Source organism: Mugil cephalus, chromosome 2 (genome assembly GCF_022458985.1).
Source record: "Mugil cephalus isolate CIBA_MC_2020 chromosome 2, CIBA_Mcephalus_1.1, whole genome shotgun sequence".
Classification (NCBI taxonomy): Eukaryota; Metazoa; Chordata; class Actinopteri; order Mugiliformes; family Mugilidae; genus Mugil; species Mugil cephalus.
In genome coordinates, this window is record NC_061771.1 from 32,922,472 (window position 1) to 32,934,973 (window position 12,502).

General features: G+C 40.3%; 1 protein-coding gene across 1 annotated transcript; it reads right to left on the reverse strand.

The window, feature by feature from the left end:
- Window positions 1-4,065: 4,065 nt before the first annotated feature.
- Window positions 4,066-10,636, reverse strand: LOC125003941 (NLR family CARD domain-containing protein 3-like; the record flags this gene model as incomplete). The annotated part of the gene is made up of 5 exons (XM_047578208.1): window positions 4,066-4,231; window positions 4,542-4,681; window positions 5,342-5,465; window positions 8,695-8,868; window positions 8,949-10,636. Coding segments are annotated over 5 exons (2,292 nt in total), but the record flags the coding sequence as incomplete, so codon positions are not given.
- Between the last annotated feature and the right edge of the window lie 1,866 nt (window positions 10,637-12,502).

Genomic DNA, 12,502 nt, shown 5'->3' on the forward strand with positions numbered 1-12,502 from the left:
GGTTCAGAATGAACAAGTTTAAAACCTGGAAACTCCAAACAGGTGAATCCAACAGGAAGCAGCTTCAAACAGTCAAATAGAAGATGAGAAGAAGAACTATCATTAATATTAATGACAACATGCTGCTGCTTCAATGAAGACATGGCTCCATCTCTACAAGCACAACTAAAAACCCTCAGATATTTATTTCACTTTCTACTCAAAGTTCAGAGATATGTTGACTAATGATGGTCCAGACTCTAAGAGAAGTTCAGGTGATGATGTAGACATTTAAATGAGGACTAAACATGACGCTTCATTTCATTATTGATCTTCACATTTAATTAGTTGTCAAACCTGACTGGACCATTTTTATTACTGTCCATGGACATAGTTCAACAAGCTGCTGTCATGTTGAGTATTACTGCTGATGATATATCACACCGATAATAGACTGAAGTGGATTTATATATTACATTCATTCTATTTGTTTCTAGTGTCTATTGTATATCTATGTTTAAGGTGAGAGAAAAAAAACATCTGTTTGATTCTACTCTGTGACAATATAGAGAAGTGACAATGAAAATCTTTGAAATCTAAAACTCTTGAATCCTGACTAAAATCAAATATATAGTAGTAGAGTCACAGTTTTCTGAGGACAAGGTGACGTCTTCAATCCAAAGAGATTCAGTTTAAAATGAGAGAAACCAGAGAAAAGAAGAAAGTCATTAGAAAGTGGAAGCAGCAGATGTTTGCTACTGCTCCCTGATCAATGACTCCAACAACCAATCAGCTGATTGACAGGCTTCATCTTTTATCAGCAGCAAAATGAAATATTGAATATTTCAGCTTCTAGACCATCACATGGTTCATCCAAGTGAGCAAACAGAGACTGAATATTAGTTACTGCCTCATAAATAAAAGAAAACTGATTGAATCAGAGCTGACTGACCTCAGAGTCTCCAGTCTACAGTCTGGACTCTCCAGAAAACCACACAGCTGCTTCACTCCTGAATCCTTCAGGCTGTTGAAGCTCAGGTCCAGATGTTTCAGATGGGAGGGGTTGGACTTCAGAGATGGTCCCAGAGAATCACAGCTGATCTCTGACAAACTGCAGCTCTTCAACCTGAATAAAGAATAAAAAATGTGAGTTTACAAATTTCCTGTTGAAATCATACAGAGTTTCATCATGTGTTCAGAGCTGAAGGTTCAGAATGAACAAGTTTAAAACCTGTAAACTCCAAACAGGTGAATCCAACAGGAAGCAGCTTCAAACAGTCAAATAGAAGAAGAACTCTCATTAATATTAATGACAACATGGTGCCGCTTCAATGAAGACGTGGCTCCATCTCTACAAGCACAACTAAAGACCCTCAGACATTTATTTCACTTTCTACTCAAAGTTCAGAGAAATGTTGACTAATGATGGTCCAGACTCTAAGAGAAGTTCAGGTGATAATGGAGACATTTAAATGAGGACTAAACATGACCCTTCATTTCATCATTGATCTTTACATTTAATTAGTTGTCAAACCTGACTGGACCATTTTCATTATTGTCCATGGACATAGTTCAACAAGCTGCTGCCATATTGACTATTACTGCTGATAATAGACTGAAGTGGATTTTATATATTACATTTATTCTCTTTGTTTCTAGTGTCTATTGTATTTCTATGTTTAAGGTGAGAGAAAAAACAGCTCCTCGATTCTACTCTATGACAATATAGAGAAGTAACAATGAAAACCCTTGAAATCTAAAACTCTTGAATCCTGACTAAAATCAAATATAGTAGTAGTAGAGTCACAGTTTTCAGAGGACGAGGTGATGTCTTCAATCCAAAGAGATTCAGTTTAAAATGAGAGAAACCAGAGAAAAGAAGAAAGTCATTAGAAAGTGGAAGCAGCAGATGTTTGCTACTGCTCCCTGATCAATGACTCCAACAACCAATCAGCTGATTGATCAACTCCATCTTTCAACAGCAGCAAAATGAAATATTGAATATTTCAGCTTCTAGACCATCACATGGTTCATCCAAGCGTTGAAGCAAACAGAGACTGAATATTAGTTACTGCCTGATGAGAGACAGATCTCAGAGTCTCCAGTCTACAGTCTGGACTCTCCAGAAAACCACACAGCTGCTTCACTCCTGAATCCTTCAGCTTGTTCTTAGTCAGGTCAAGATGTTTCAGATTGGAGGGGTTGGACTTAAGAGCTAGTCCCAGAGAATCACAGCTGATCTCTGACAAACTGCAGCTCCACAACCTCAATAAAGAATAAAAGATGAAATTATTGATGATCAGTCAGAGTTGTTGAGGTGTGAAATGTGTCCTCATCAATGAGCTGTTCTCTAAAATGAGTAGAGTGACTTTGTCCTCGTGTTTTTGTGGATATTCATCATGTCAACCTTCTACAGACTTCATCCAAACGTCAGCACAACATTCAGACAACTATTGATGTCAACACAGATTAATAAGATGCTGCTGACCTCATTACAGGATCAATATCAATGATCAGACATTATGAGTCAAGTCACTTTCAAATAAACACAAAGTAAAGAAATCTTTGGACATGATCAAGAAAACTTTGTCAGTTGAAACTAATGTGAGTTGAGAGGATCTTCTGGATCCAGATGTGACTCTTCAGCTATAATCAAAAACATTCATTGACTTCAACAACTAACAGTGGACGTTTTCTACACGTTCTGCTACAAACACTTGGAGACAAGGAAACAGAAAAAATGAACTAAAGGACATTTACATATTGATGGAGGAACATGAATTAGATTCAGTTGGTGATTAAACATATCAGATCTACAACAGTAACAGACAGTGAACTCACTCCAGTGTCTCCAGTCTACAGTCTGGACTCTCCAGAAAACCACACAGCTGCTTCACTCCTGAATCCTTCAGGTTGTTGTTACTCAGTTCCAGATGTTTCAGATGGGAGGGGTTGGACTTCAGAGCTGGTCCAAGAGAATCACAGCTGATCTCTGACAAACTGCAGCTCATCAACCTGAATAAAGAATAAAAGATGTGAGTTTAATTCTGTGTTGCTGCCACACTTGACCAGGTCTCCTCTGTAAAAGAGATCTCTGATCTCAATGAGACAAAACTGTTAAATAAAAATAAAAACGTCAAAGTTCATTGTTCACTATTATTGACACTTTAGAGACTAAACTGTTTCAACAAATGACCACTTCATAAATATCATCAAAGAAAGGCCAGTAACTGTTGGGAGTTTTATTTTAAAATTGTCCAAAGTTTAGAGTCACCACAACTTTACCTTCACATTCATCTCAGCACACAAAGAAAACACAGAGTCTGACCTCAGAGTCTCCAGTCTGCAGTCTGGACTCTCCAGAAAACCACACAGCAGCTTCACTCCTGAATCCTTCAGGTTGTTGTTACTCAGGTCCAGATGCTTCAGATGGGAGGGGTTGGACTTCAGAGCTGGTCCCAGAGAATCACAGCTGATCTCTGACAAACTGCAGCTCCACAACCTCAAGAAAGAATAAAAGATGAAATTATTGATGATCAGTCAGATGTGTTGAGGTGTGAAATGTGTCCTCATCAATGAGCTGTTCTCTAAAATGAGTAGAGTGACTTTGTCCTTGTGTTATCGTGGATATTCATCATGTCAGCCTTCTACAGACTTCATCCAAACGTCAGCACAACATTCAGACAACTATTGATGTCAACACAGATCAATAAGATGCTGCTGACCTCATCACAGGATCAATATCAATGATCAGACATTATCAGTCAAGTCACTTTGAAATAAACACAAAGCAAAGAAATCTTTGGACTTGATCAAGAAAACTTTGTCAGTTGAAACTAATGTGAGTTGAGAGGATCTTCTGGATCCAGATGTGACTCTTCAGCTATAATCAAAAACATTCATTGACTTCAACAACTAACAGTGGACGTTTTCTACACGTTCTGCTACAAACACTTGGAGACAAGGAAACAGAAAAAATGAACTAAAGGACATTTACATATTGATGGAGGAACATGAATTAGATTCAGTTGGTGATTAAACATATCCGATCTACAACGGTAACAGACAGTGAACTCACTCCAGAGTCTCCAGTCTACAGTCTGGACTCTCCAGAAAACCACACAGCTGCTTCACTCCTGAATCCTTCAGGTTGTTGTTACTCAGTTCCAGATGTTTCAGATGGGAGGGGTTGGACTTCAGAGCTGGTCCAAGAGAATCACAGCTGATCTCTGACAAACTGCAGCTCATCAACCTGAATAAAGAATAAAAGATGTGAGTTTAATTCTGTGTTGCTGCCACACTTGACCAGGTCTCCTCTGTAAAAGAGATCTCTGATCTCAATGAGACAAAACTGTTAAATAAAAATAAAAACGTCAAAGTTCATTGTTCACTATTATTGACACTTTAGAGACTAAACTGTTTCAACAAATGACCACTTCATAAATATCAAAGAAAGGCCAGTAACTGTTGGGAGTTTTATTTTAAAATTGTCCAAAGTTTAGAGTCACCACAACTTTACCTTCACATTCATCTCAGCACACAAAGAAAACACAGAGTCTGACCTCAGAGTCTCCAGTCTACAGTCTGGACTCTCCAGAAAACCACACAGCAGCTTCACTCCTGAATCCTTCAGGTTGTTGTTACTCAGGTCCAGATGCTTCAGATGGGAGGGGTTGGACTTCAGAGCTGGTCCCAGAGAATCACAGCTGATCTCTGACAACCTGCAGCTCTTCAACCTGAATAAAGAAAAAAAGATGAAATGATTGATGATCAGTCAGATGTGTTGAGGTGTGAAATGTGTCCTCATCAATGAGCTGTTCTCTAAAATGAGTAGAGTGACTTTGTCCTTGTGTTATTGTGGATCTTCATTATGTCAGCCTTCTACAGACATCATCCAAACGTCAGCACAACATTCAGACAACTATTGATGTCAACACAGATTAATAAGATGCTGCTGACCTCATTACAGGATCAATATCAATGATCAGACATTATGAGTCAAGTCACTTTCAAATAAACACAAAGCAAAGAAATCTTTGGACATGATCAAGAAAACTTTGTCAGTTGAAACTAATGTGAGTTGAGAGGATCTTCTGGATCCAGATGTGACTCTTCAGCTATAATCACAAATATTCATTGACTTCAACAACTAACAGTGGACGTTTTCTACACGTTCTGCTACAAACACTTGGAGACAAGGAAACAGAAAAAATGAACTAAAGGACATTTACATATTGATGGAGGAACATGAATTAGATTCAGTTGGTGATTAAACATATCAGATCTACAACAGTAACAGACAGTGAACTCACTCCAGAGTCTCCAGTCTACAGTCTGGACTCTCCAGAAAACCACACAGCTGCTTCACTCCTGAATCCTTCAGGTTGTTGTTACTCAGTTCCAGATGTTTCAGATGGGAGGGGTTGGACTTCAGAGCTGGTCCAAGAGAATCACAGCTGATCTCTGACAAACTGCAGCTCATCAACCTGAATAAAGAATAAAAGATGTGAGTTTAATTCTGTGTTGCTGCCACACTTGACCAGGTCTCCTCTGTAAAAGAGATCTCTGATCTCAATGAGACAAACCTGGTTAAATAAAAATAAAAACGACAAAGTTCATTGTTCACTATTATTGACACTTTAGAGACTAAACTATTTCAACAAATGACCACTTCATAAATATCATCAAAGAAAGGCCAGTAACTGTTGGGAGTTTTATTTTAAAATTTTCCAAAGTTTAGAGTCACCACAACTTTACCATCACATTCATCTCAGCACACAAAGAAAACACAGAGTCTGACCTCAGAGTCTCCAGTCTACAGTCTGGACTCTCCAGAAAACCACACAGCAGCTTCACTCCTGAATCCTTCAGGTTGTTGTTACTCAGGTCCAGATGTTTCAGATGGGAGGGGTTGGACTTCAGAGCTGGTCCCAGAGAATCACAGCTGATCTCTGACAACCTGCAGCTCTTCAACCTGAATAAAGAATAAAAGAAGCGGATTAAATCACTGATAATCAGATGTTTTCAGGTTTTAAAGTGCAGCAGTAGAGTCATGATAATGAGTTCAGGACTTTTCTGTTATTCAGTTTCCTGGGGACCCATCTCTCTTCCACTATAATAAAAATAAAAACCATCATCAGCTAGTACAGAACATGCCAGGCCAGTCCTCCTTGAATCTCTGGAGTCTCCTTGTGGAAACCATCCAAGAGGAGATGCCAGTGTTGAGCCTCACCTGTCTTGCCTCCTGTCGATGCCTCAGCTGTCAGGCCTTTAAAGAACTAATCCCTCTCCTTACATCATTCTTTAACTGGACTCTTAAAGATTAGGAAGAAGATCAGCCATCCTCATTGAAAGAGAATAATCATTTATCCCCAAAAAGGGAATGGCTTCAGAAAACTGTAGTGATGTCAGGTCCATACCTTTTCTCAATGTAGACTACAAGATACACATCTATTATAGCAAAGAGATATGAGGCATTTATGACAGACCAGACTGGTTTTATTGTAGGACTCTAAACACAAGACAATATTAAGAGGACTCTGTAAATAATCAGCTCCATCCAAACAACAGACCAGAGCTATTTTGATGAGTCTTGATGTTTTTGAAAGAATACATTGGAGCTTCTTGTATCTCAGACTGAATTAAATCCATTCAAACTATTTATTCAAAGCCTCCAACTAGAATAAGAATCAAAGGCATTCATGTCCTCTGCCTCCTGATCTGGAGGCTCCTTCTCTTTTCTTTGTTTCTGGTGTTTAGTTACAGGAGTGGAGTCAGGTGAGAGGAGTAGTTTACCAGTTGTTAGTGACTCAATCAACTCAGTCAACTTATTCCAGGCTTCCCTCCATCTCATCACCACATCAGTAGACATGTTCAGACATCAGTGTTTTGTGAATTTCTGTCCTAATCATTTCTTTATCTTGTAGTAGTTAGACCCTGTTCTTCTCATCCTGCTCTGTAGATACTTTCTGTCTGTTTTACCTCTGCCTGGTTTTAGACCTGAAAGAAGAACTTTGTGTTGAACATCTTAAAAGAATAATCACCAGCTGAATCCTGAAACTCTGCTTGTTGTGTTGTTCTGGGTTCAGTAGTGAACCTCCACCCTGACCCCTCCCTCCTCTTTGCCTCCAGTAAATGGTTTTAGATTTGTACAGAGTTTTTCTACCTACTGCTGCTCAAAGCTCTTTCCAGTCACACTAGCTGTGTTTCCGTTAAAGTTTTTAAAAAAACAAAAGTGATGTTTCTGAAATTTTGATACGTGTTTCCACTGAAAGGTGTTTAATGAATGAGCTATAACTCTGGTAAAGTCTCGTCTGGTGTTATCCCATAATTCTCTTAAATTCTCTTCACTTTGAGGAAGTTGGACTTCAAATGAACTGGTCACATGACCTCCTGCATCATCTCCAGGGAAACGACAAAAAAAAGTGTTTCCACTGCACTTTCATATCGATACATCTGAAAAAGCACCTCATGAGAGCGTAAAAAGGTTTTAGCTTTAGATAACTGGGAGGATTTTATAAATGAAGGTGTTTCCATCACCAGGTTTAATTGTGATATTTGGGTATCACACATTTCTAGGGATAATGGACTCTACTCATCTGTTCATACACATTCACACCAGAACCAACCACTGGGAACAACTCAGGGTTCAGTGTCTTGCTCAAGGACACTTGGGCATGTGGTCCATGTATCAGGGATGGAACCACTAACCCTGTCACGGCCGCCCTGAGGCTATATGACAGAATGAGGAATTAAAGGCATTAATATTAAAGGACACAAACCTTAACCTGCTCATTTGCTGATGAAATCATATTATTGGAGAGTCCCAATACAAGCTTTACCCATTTAACACCTTCACCTTAAATGTGAATGAAACATAGATCTGAATAAAATTCTATCAGGAAATCCAGAGAATGTACAACTGAAATGAGACTGTAGCAGACATGCCAGTCCAGTAATTGGTAACATTAAACTGTTAAATACATCACAAGATGCAACGGAGCCAATAACATCCCACACACTTAATATTTGTCTTGATCTAATGAACCTGTACTAATTAGAGAGAGGGAATGATGAACTGGTTTGATTATGACAATAGATTTAACCAGCAACCTTCAGAAGTTGGAATCTATAGAAATGTTAAAGGACAAGTTGATGTTCAAGTGTGTCTTCCAACAACAGTCACATGTCATGGTCTCTCTTCCTAACACAACTCCACTGTTGAGCTGACACTAATATGAAGCTTCAGCAGTCTGACTGACACTAATCAAAGTTCCTCTTTGAGTTCCTGTCCTTCCACTGCAGCTCAGCAGGAAACACTGTGGAAACGCAAACTGATACTGACTGGATGTGCTGAAGAACAAGATGAGCTGAAAATCAACACAACACAACAACACTGTGGATGTTGTCCTCCATCTGGTCTCATTGGAGTCAGACTATAAGGGAATTTGTCCACGGACAGTATGGACAGAAAGAATGATTAGTGACACCAAGAACTCTGTTAATGTCAACACATGTGAAGACTGGACTTGATCTGGTTTGTGATCAGACCCACCACCGATGACTGAGGAGATACCTGCTGATGTTCAGGAACATGATGCTCCTTCATTTCAACTCTTTGAAATCCTTTTCTATCTGACAGTCCTGACAAGAGAACTCATCTAAACTGGATCTCCATTCTTCAGGAGCATAAGAAGAAAAGAAATGAAAACTGACCTCAGAGTCTCCAGTTTACAGTTTGGACTCTCCAGTCCAGCAGACAGATGCTTCACTCCTGAATCATCCAGGTTGTTTCTACTCAGGTCCAGATGTTTCAGATTAGAGGACTGGGAGCTGAGAACTGAAGACAGAGCTTCACAGCTTCTCTCTGACAGGTTACAGTCACTCAGTCTGAAGAGACAATGACAGAAAACCCTTTAACTTTGTGACCAGTTGACAGGTTGATGTGTATTTATTGATAATGAACTTACAGAGCTTTGTTGGAGTCTTTGACCACTGGCAGCAGCCTCAGAAGAGCCTCCTCTGAAGCAGAGTATTTCTTCAGGTCAAACTCATCCAGATCTGCTCCTGATGACAGTAAGATGAAGCCCAGAGCTGACCACTGAGCAGGAGACAGTTTATCTGTGGAGAGACGTCCTGATCTCAGGGACTGTTGGATCTCCTCCACTAGAGAACCATCATTCAGTTCATTCAGACAGTGGAACAGATTGATGCTTCTCTCTGCAGACACATTCTCACTGATCTTCTCCTTGATGTACTGGACTGTTTCCTGACTGGTCTGTGAGCTACTTCCTGTCTGTGTCAGCAGGCCTCGTAGAAGAGTCTGATTGGTCTGCAGTGAAAGACCCAGGAGGAAGCGGAGGAACAAGTCCAGGTGTCCATTTGGACTCTGTAAGGCTTTGTCCACAGCACTCTGGTGGAGATGTGTTAGTTCAGGTCTGTTTGTACATGACAGAGATGTAATTTTTTGTAGTTCCGTCCGGTTAACACCAGAGTTGATGAAGGTCAGATGGACATGAAAAGCAGCCAGAAACTCCTGAACGCTCAGATGGACGAAGCAGAACACCTTGTCCTGGTACAGGCCTCTCTCCTCTTTAAAGATCTGTGTGAACACTCCTGAGTACACTGAGGCTGCTCTGATATTGATGCCACACTCTCTCAGGTCTGATTCATAGAATATCAGGTTTCCTTTCTGCAGCTGATCAAAAGCCAGTTTTCCCAGAGACTCAATCATCTTCCTGCTCTCTGGACTCCAGTGTGGATCTGTCTCAGCTCCTCCATCATACTTGACCTTCTTGACTTTGGCCTGAACCACCAGGAAGTGGATGTACATCTCAGTCAGGGTCTTGGGCAGCTCTCCTCCCTCGCTGGTTTCCAACACATCCTCCAGAACTGTAGCAGTGATCCAGCAGAAGACTGGGATGTGACACATGATGTGGAGGCTTCGTGATGTCTTGATGTGGGAGATGATGCTGCTGGCCTGCTCCTCATCTCTGAACCTCTTCCTGAAGTACTCCTCCTTCTGGGGGTCAGTGAACCCTCTGACCTCTGTCACCATGTCAACACACTCAGGAGGGATCTGATTGGCTGCTGCAGGTCGTGTGGTTATCCAGAGGCGAGCAGAGGGAAGCAGTTTCCCCCTGATGAGGTTTGTCAGCAGCACATTTACTGAGGTGGACTCTGTAACATCAGTCAGGATCTCAGTCTTGTGGAAGTCCAGAGGAAGTCGACACTCATCCAGACCGTCAAAGATGAACACAACCTGGAAGTCTTCAAAGCTGCAGATTCCTGCTTCTTTGGTTTCAGTGAAGAAGTGATGAACAAGTTCCACCAAGCTGAACTTTCTCTCTTTCACCACATTCAGCTCTCTGAAAGTTAATGGAAATATGAAGTGGATGTCCTGGTTGGCTTTGCCTTCAGCCCAGTCCAGAGTGAACTTCTGTGTTAAGACTGTTTTCCCAATGCCAGCCACTCCCTTTGTCATCACTCTTCTGATTGGTCCATGTCTTCCAGGTGAGGCTTTAAAGAGGTCTTCTTGTCTGATGCTTGTTTCTGCTCTGTGTGGTTTCGTGGATGCTGTTTCAATCTGTCTGACCTCATGTTCATCATTGACCTCTGCAGTCCCTCCCTCTGTGATGTAGAGCTCTGTGTAGATCTCATTCAGAAGGGTTGAGTTTCCAGCTTTAGCAATCCCCTCAAACACACACTGGAACTTCTCCTTCAGACTAGATTTAATTTTAGGTCCACAAACTGCAGCTTTAAGTCCTGAATGAACAAACAACAAATGAGATGAATGAATAAACTCTCTAGTAAGTATTCCAACATGTCATTGCTGTAAAGAATGAGTGTGTGAATATATCTTGGTTCATCTCTTGAGACATTAGTAAATGTGTAATTTCTCCAGCAGCTTCAATGTGTAGAGAAATCCTCTTACTGCTCTGCAGACAGTCAGCCAGCTCCTCCTGCTTCATTCTCCTTAGGAAGTTCACTGTCATCTTCACTAATAAATCTCTGCTGCTCCTCCTCTGCTCTTCATCCTCACCCTCCAACACCTCCTCATCCTCCCTCTGACTCTCTGAGTATTCTGGGTAATCTGGACTCACAACCTTCTGGATCTTCTTCAGCTCGTTTCTTATAAAAGTCATGATGTTGTCCTCCAGCAGCTGGAACAGAATACGATATGAATGACACAAGCAGACTGAAACCATGGAGACAAACATCAGATCCATGTTGGACACACTGACAATCCACTGGTCTACAAAGAGCAGCATGGACATGATGGAAAGTAGTTGTTGTACATGTACAGACCAGAAAGATGGAGTCCAGCTGTGTCTGATGCTGCTGGGTAGACTGACCACTGAGAACCTCTGAGCTCTGCTGGTGGACTCTGTGGACCAATCAACAACAATTAGCTCTTATCATGTCTGTCCACACAGAGACAAACACATTCAAACAGTCACAGCCACGGTTTGTCTTGTTTTTGGTTTACTGGATTATCCTGCCACACTCTGCAGCTATCTTTGTTTCCTTCTCTAAGTCCTTAATAAACTAAGAATTGGTTTTTCATCAAGTCCTTTGGTTTCTTGTGTGTGTGTCTGGTTTGAGTTCTATCTTCTGGCTTCATGTTGTGACACAAAGTTTCTCCCAGTAGCACTGTAGGCAAAGGTAATGAAAAAAATTATAAATAGTTCACACCTATCATCACTTAAAATGACTCTGATCAACTCCAAATAAATCTCAGCTGTTCTTGAAATATTTTCAGACTCTTCTTGGTCACATGTTGCTACAAAATCCACGGCTCATGAAGAAGTCAATAATGTCGCCCCAGTTTAACAAAGTTTGTAGTGTTTTAAGAACAGGAACATGAATAAAGTGTTTTTTGATGGCAGATTTAAGACAGACTCAGTTGGGTCAATGACACCAAATCTTCCTGGTCCTGAACGAGCTCTGGGGAATGGAGCAGAGGGGACTAAGAATGAGAGGAACAACTTTAACCAAAGTTACAGTGTTTTCATCAATGTTTTACATTCTCAGAAGTATGAGGTCAGTTCTTCTTCTGTAATATCAGTGGCTACAAAAAGGACAAAGATTACAAGTCCATTTCATTCAGTATTAAAACAAAACAAAAAAATTAACAAGCCTGTTTGTCATCACGTAAACCTATTGGGAAAAAAGACAAATTTATTAATTCTACTGCAACTACATGGAAGAGGAAAGTTGGTTTTCACCATACCGATTGCTTTGGCTTTTTTCACTGAACAATATTTTCTGTCTGTTTATTTCATATTATTTATCTAAGAACCATTTAAATCATAACTTGATAAACTTTCAACTACTTGTCAAGACTCAACCAACTGGTTCTTTTATATACTGTCTATGGTTCAAATAAACTTTTAAATCTGATCAATTTGAAATTTCAGTTTAGGATTTATTTTGTAGTTGGGACATTTTGAATAACAATAGAAATATTAGAAATAGTAATTGATGTTGTAATAACTTCAGTAACCTGTTGTCAAAGTGACAT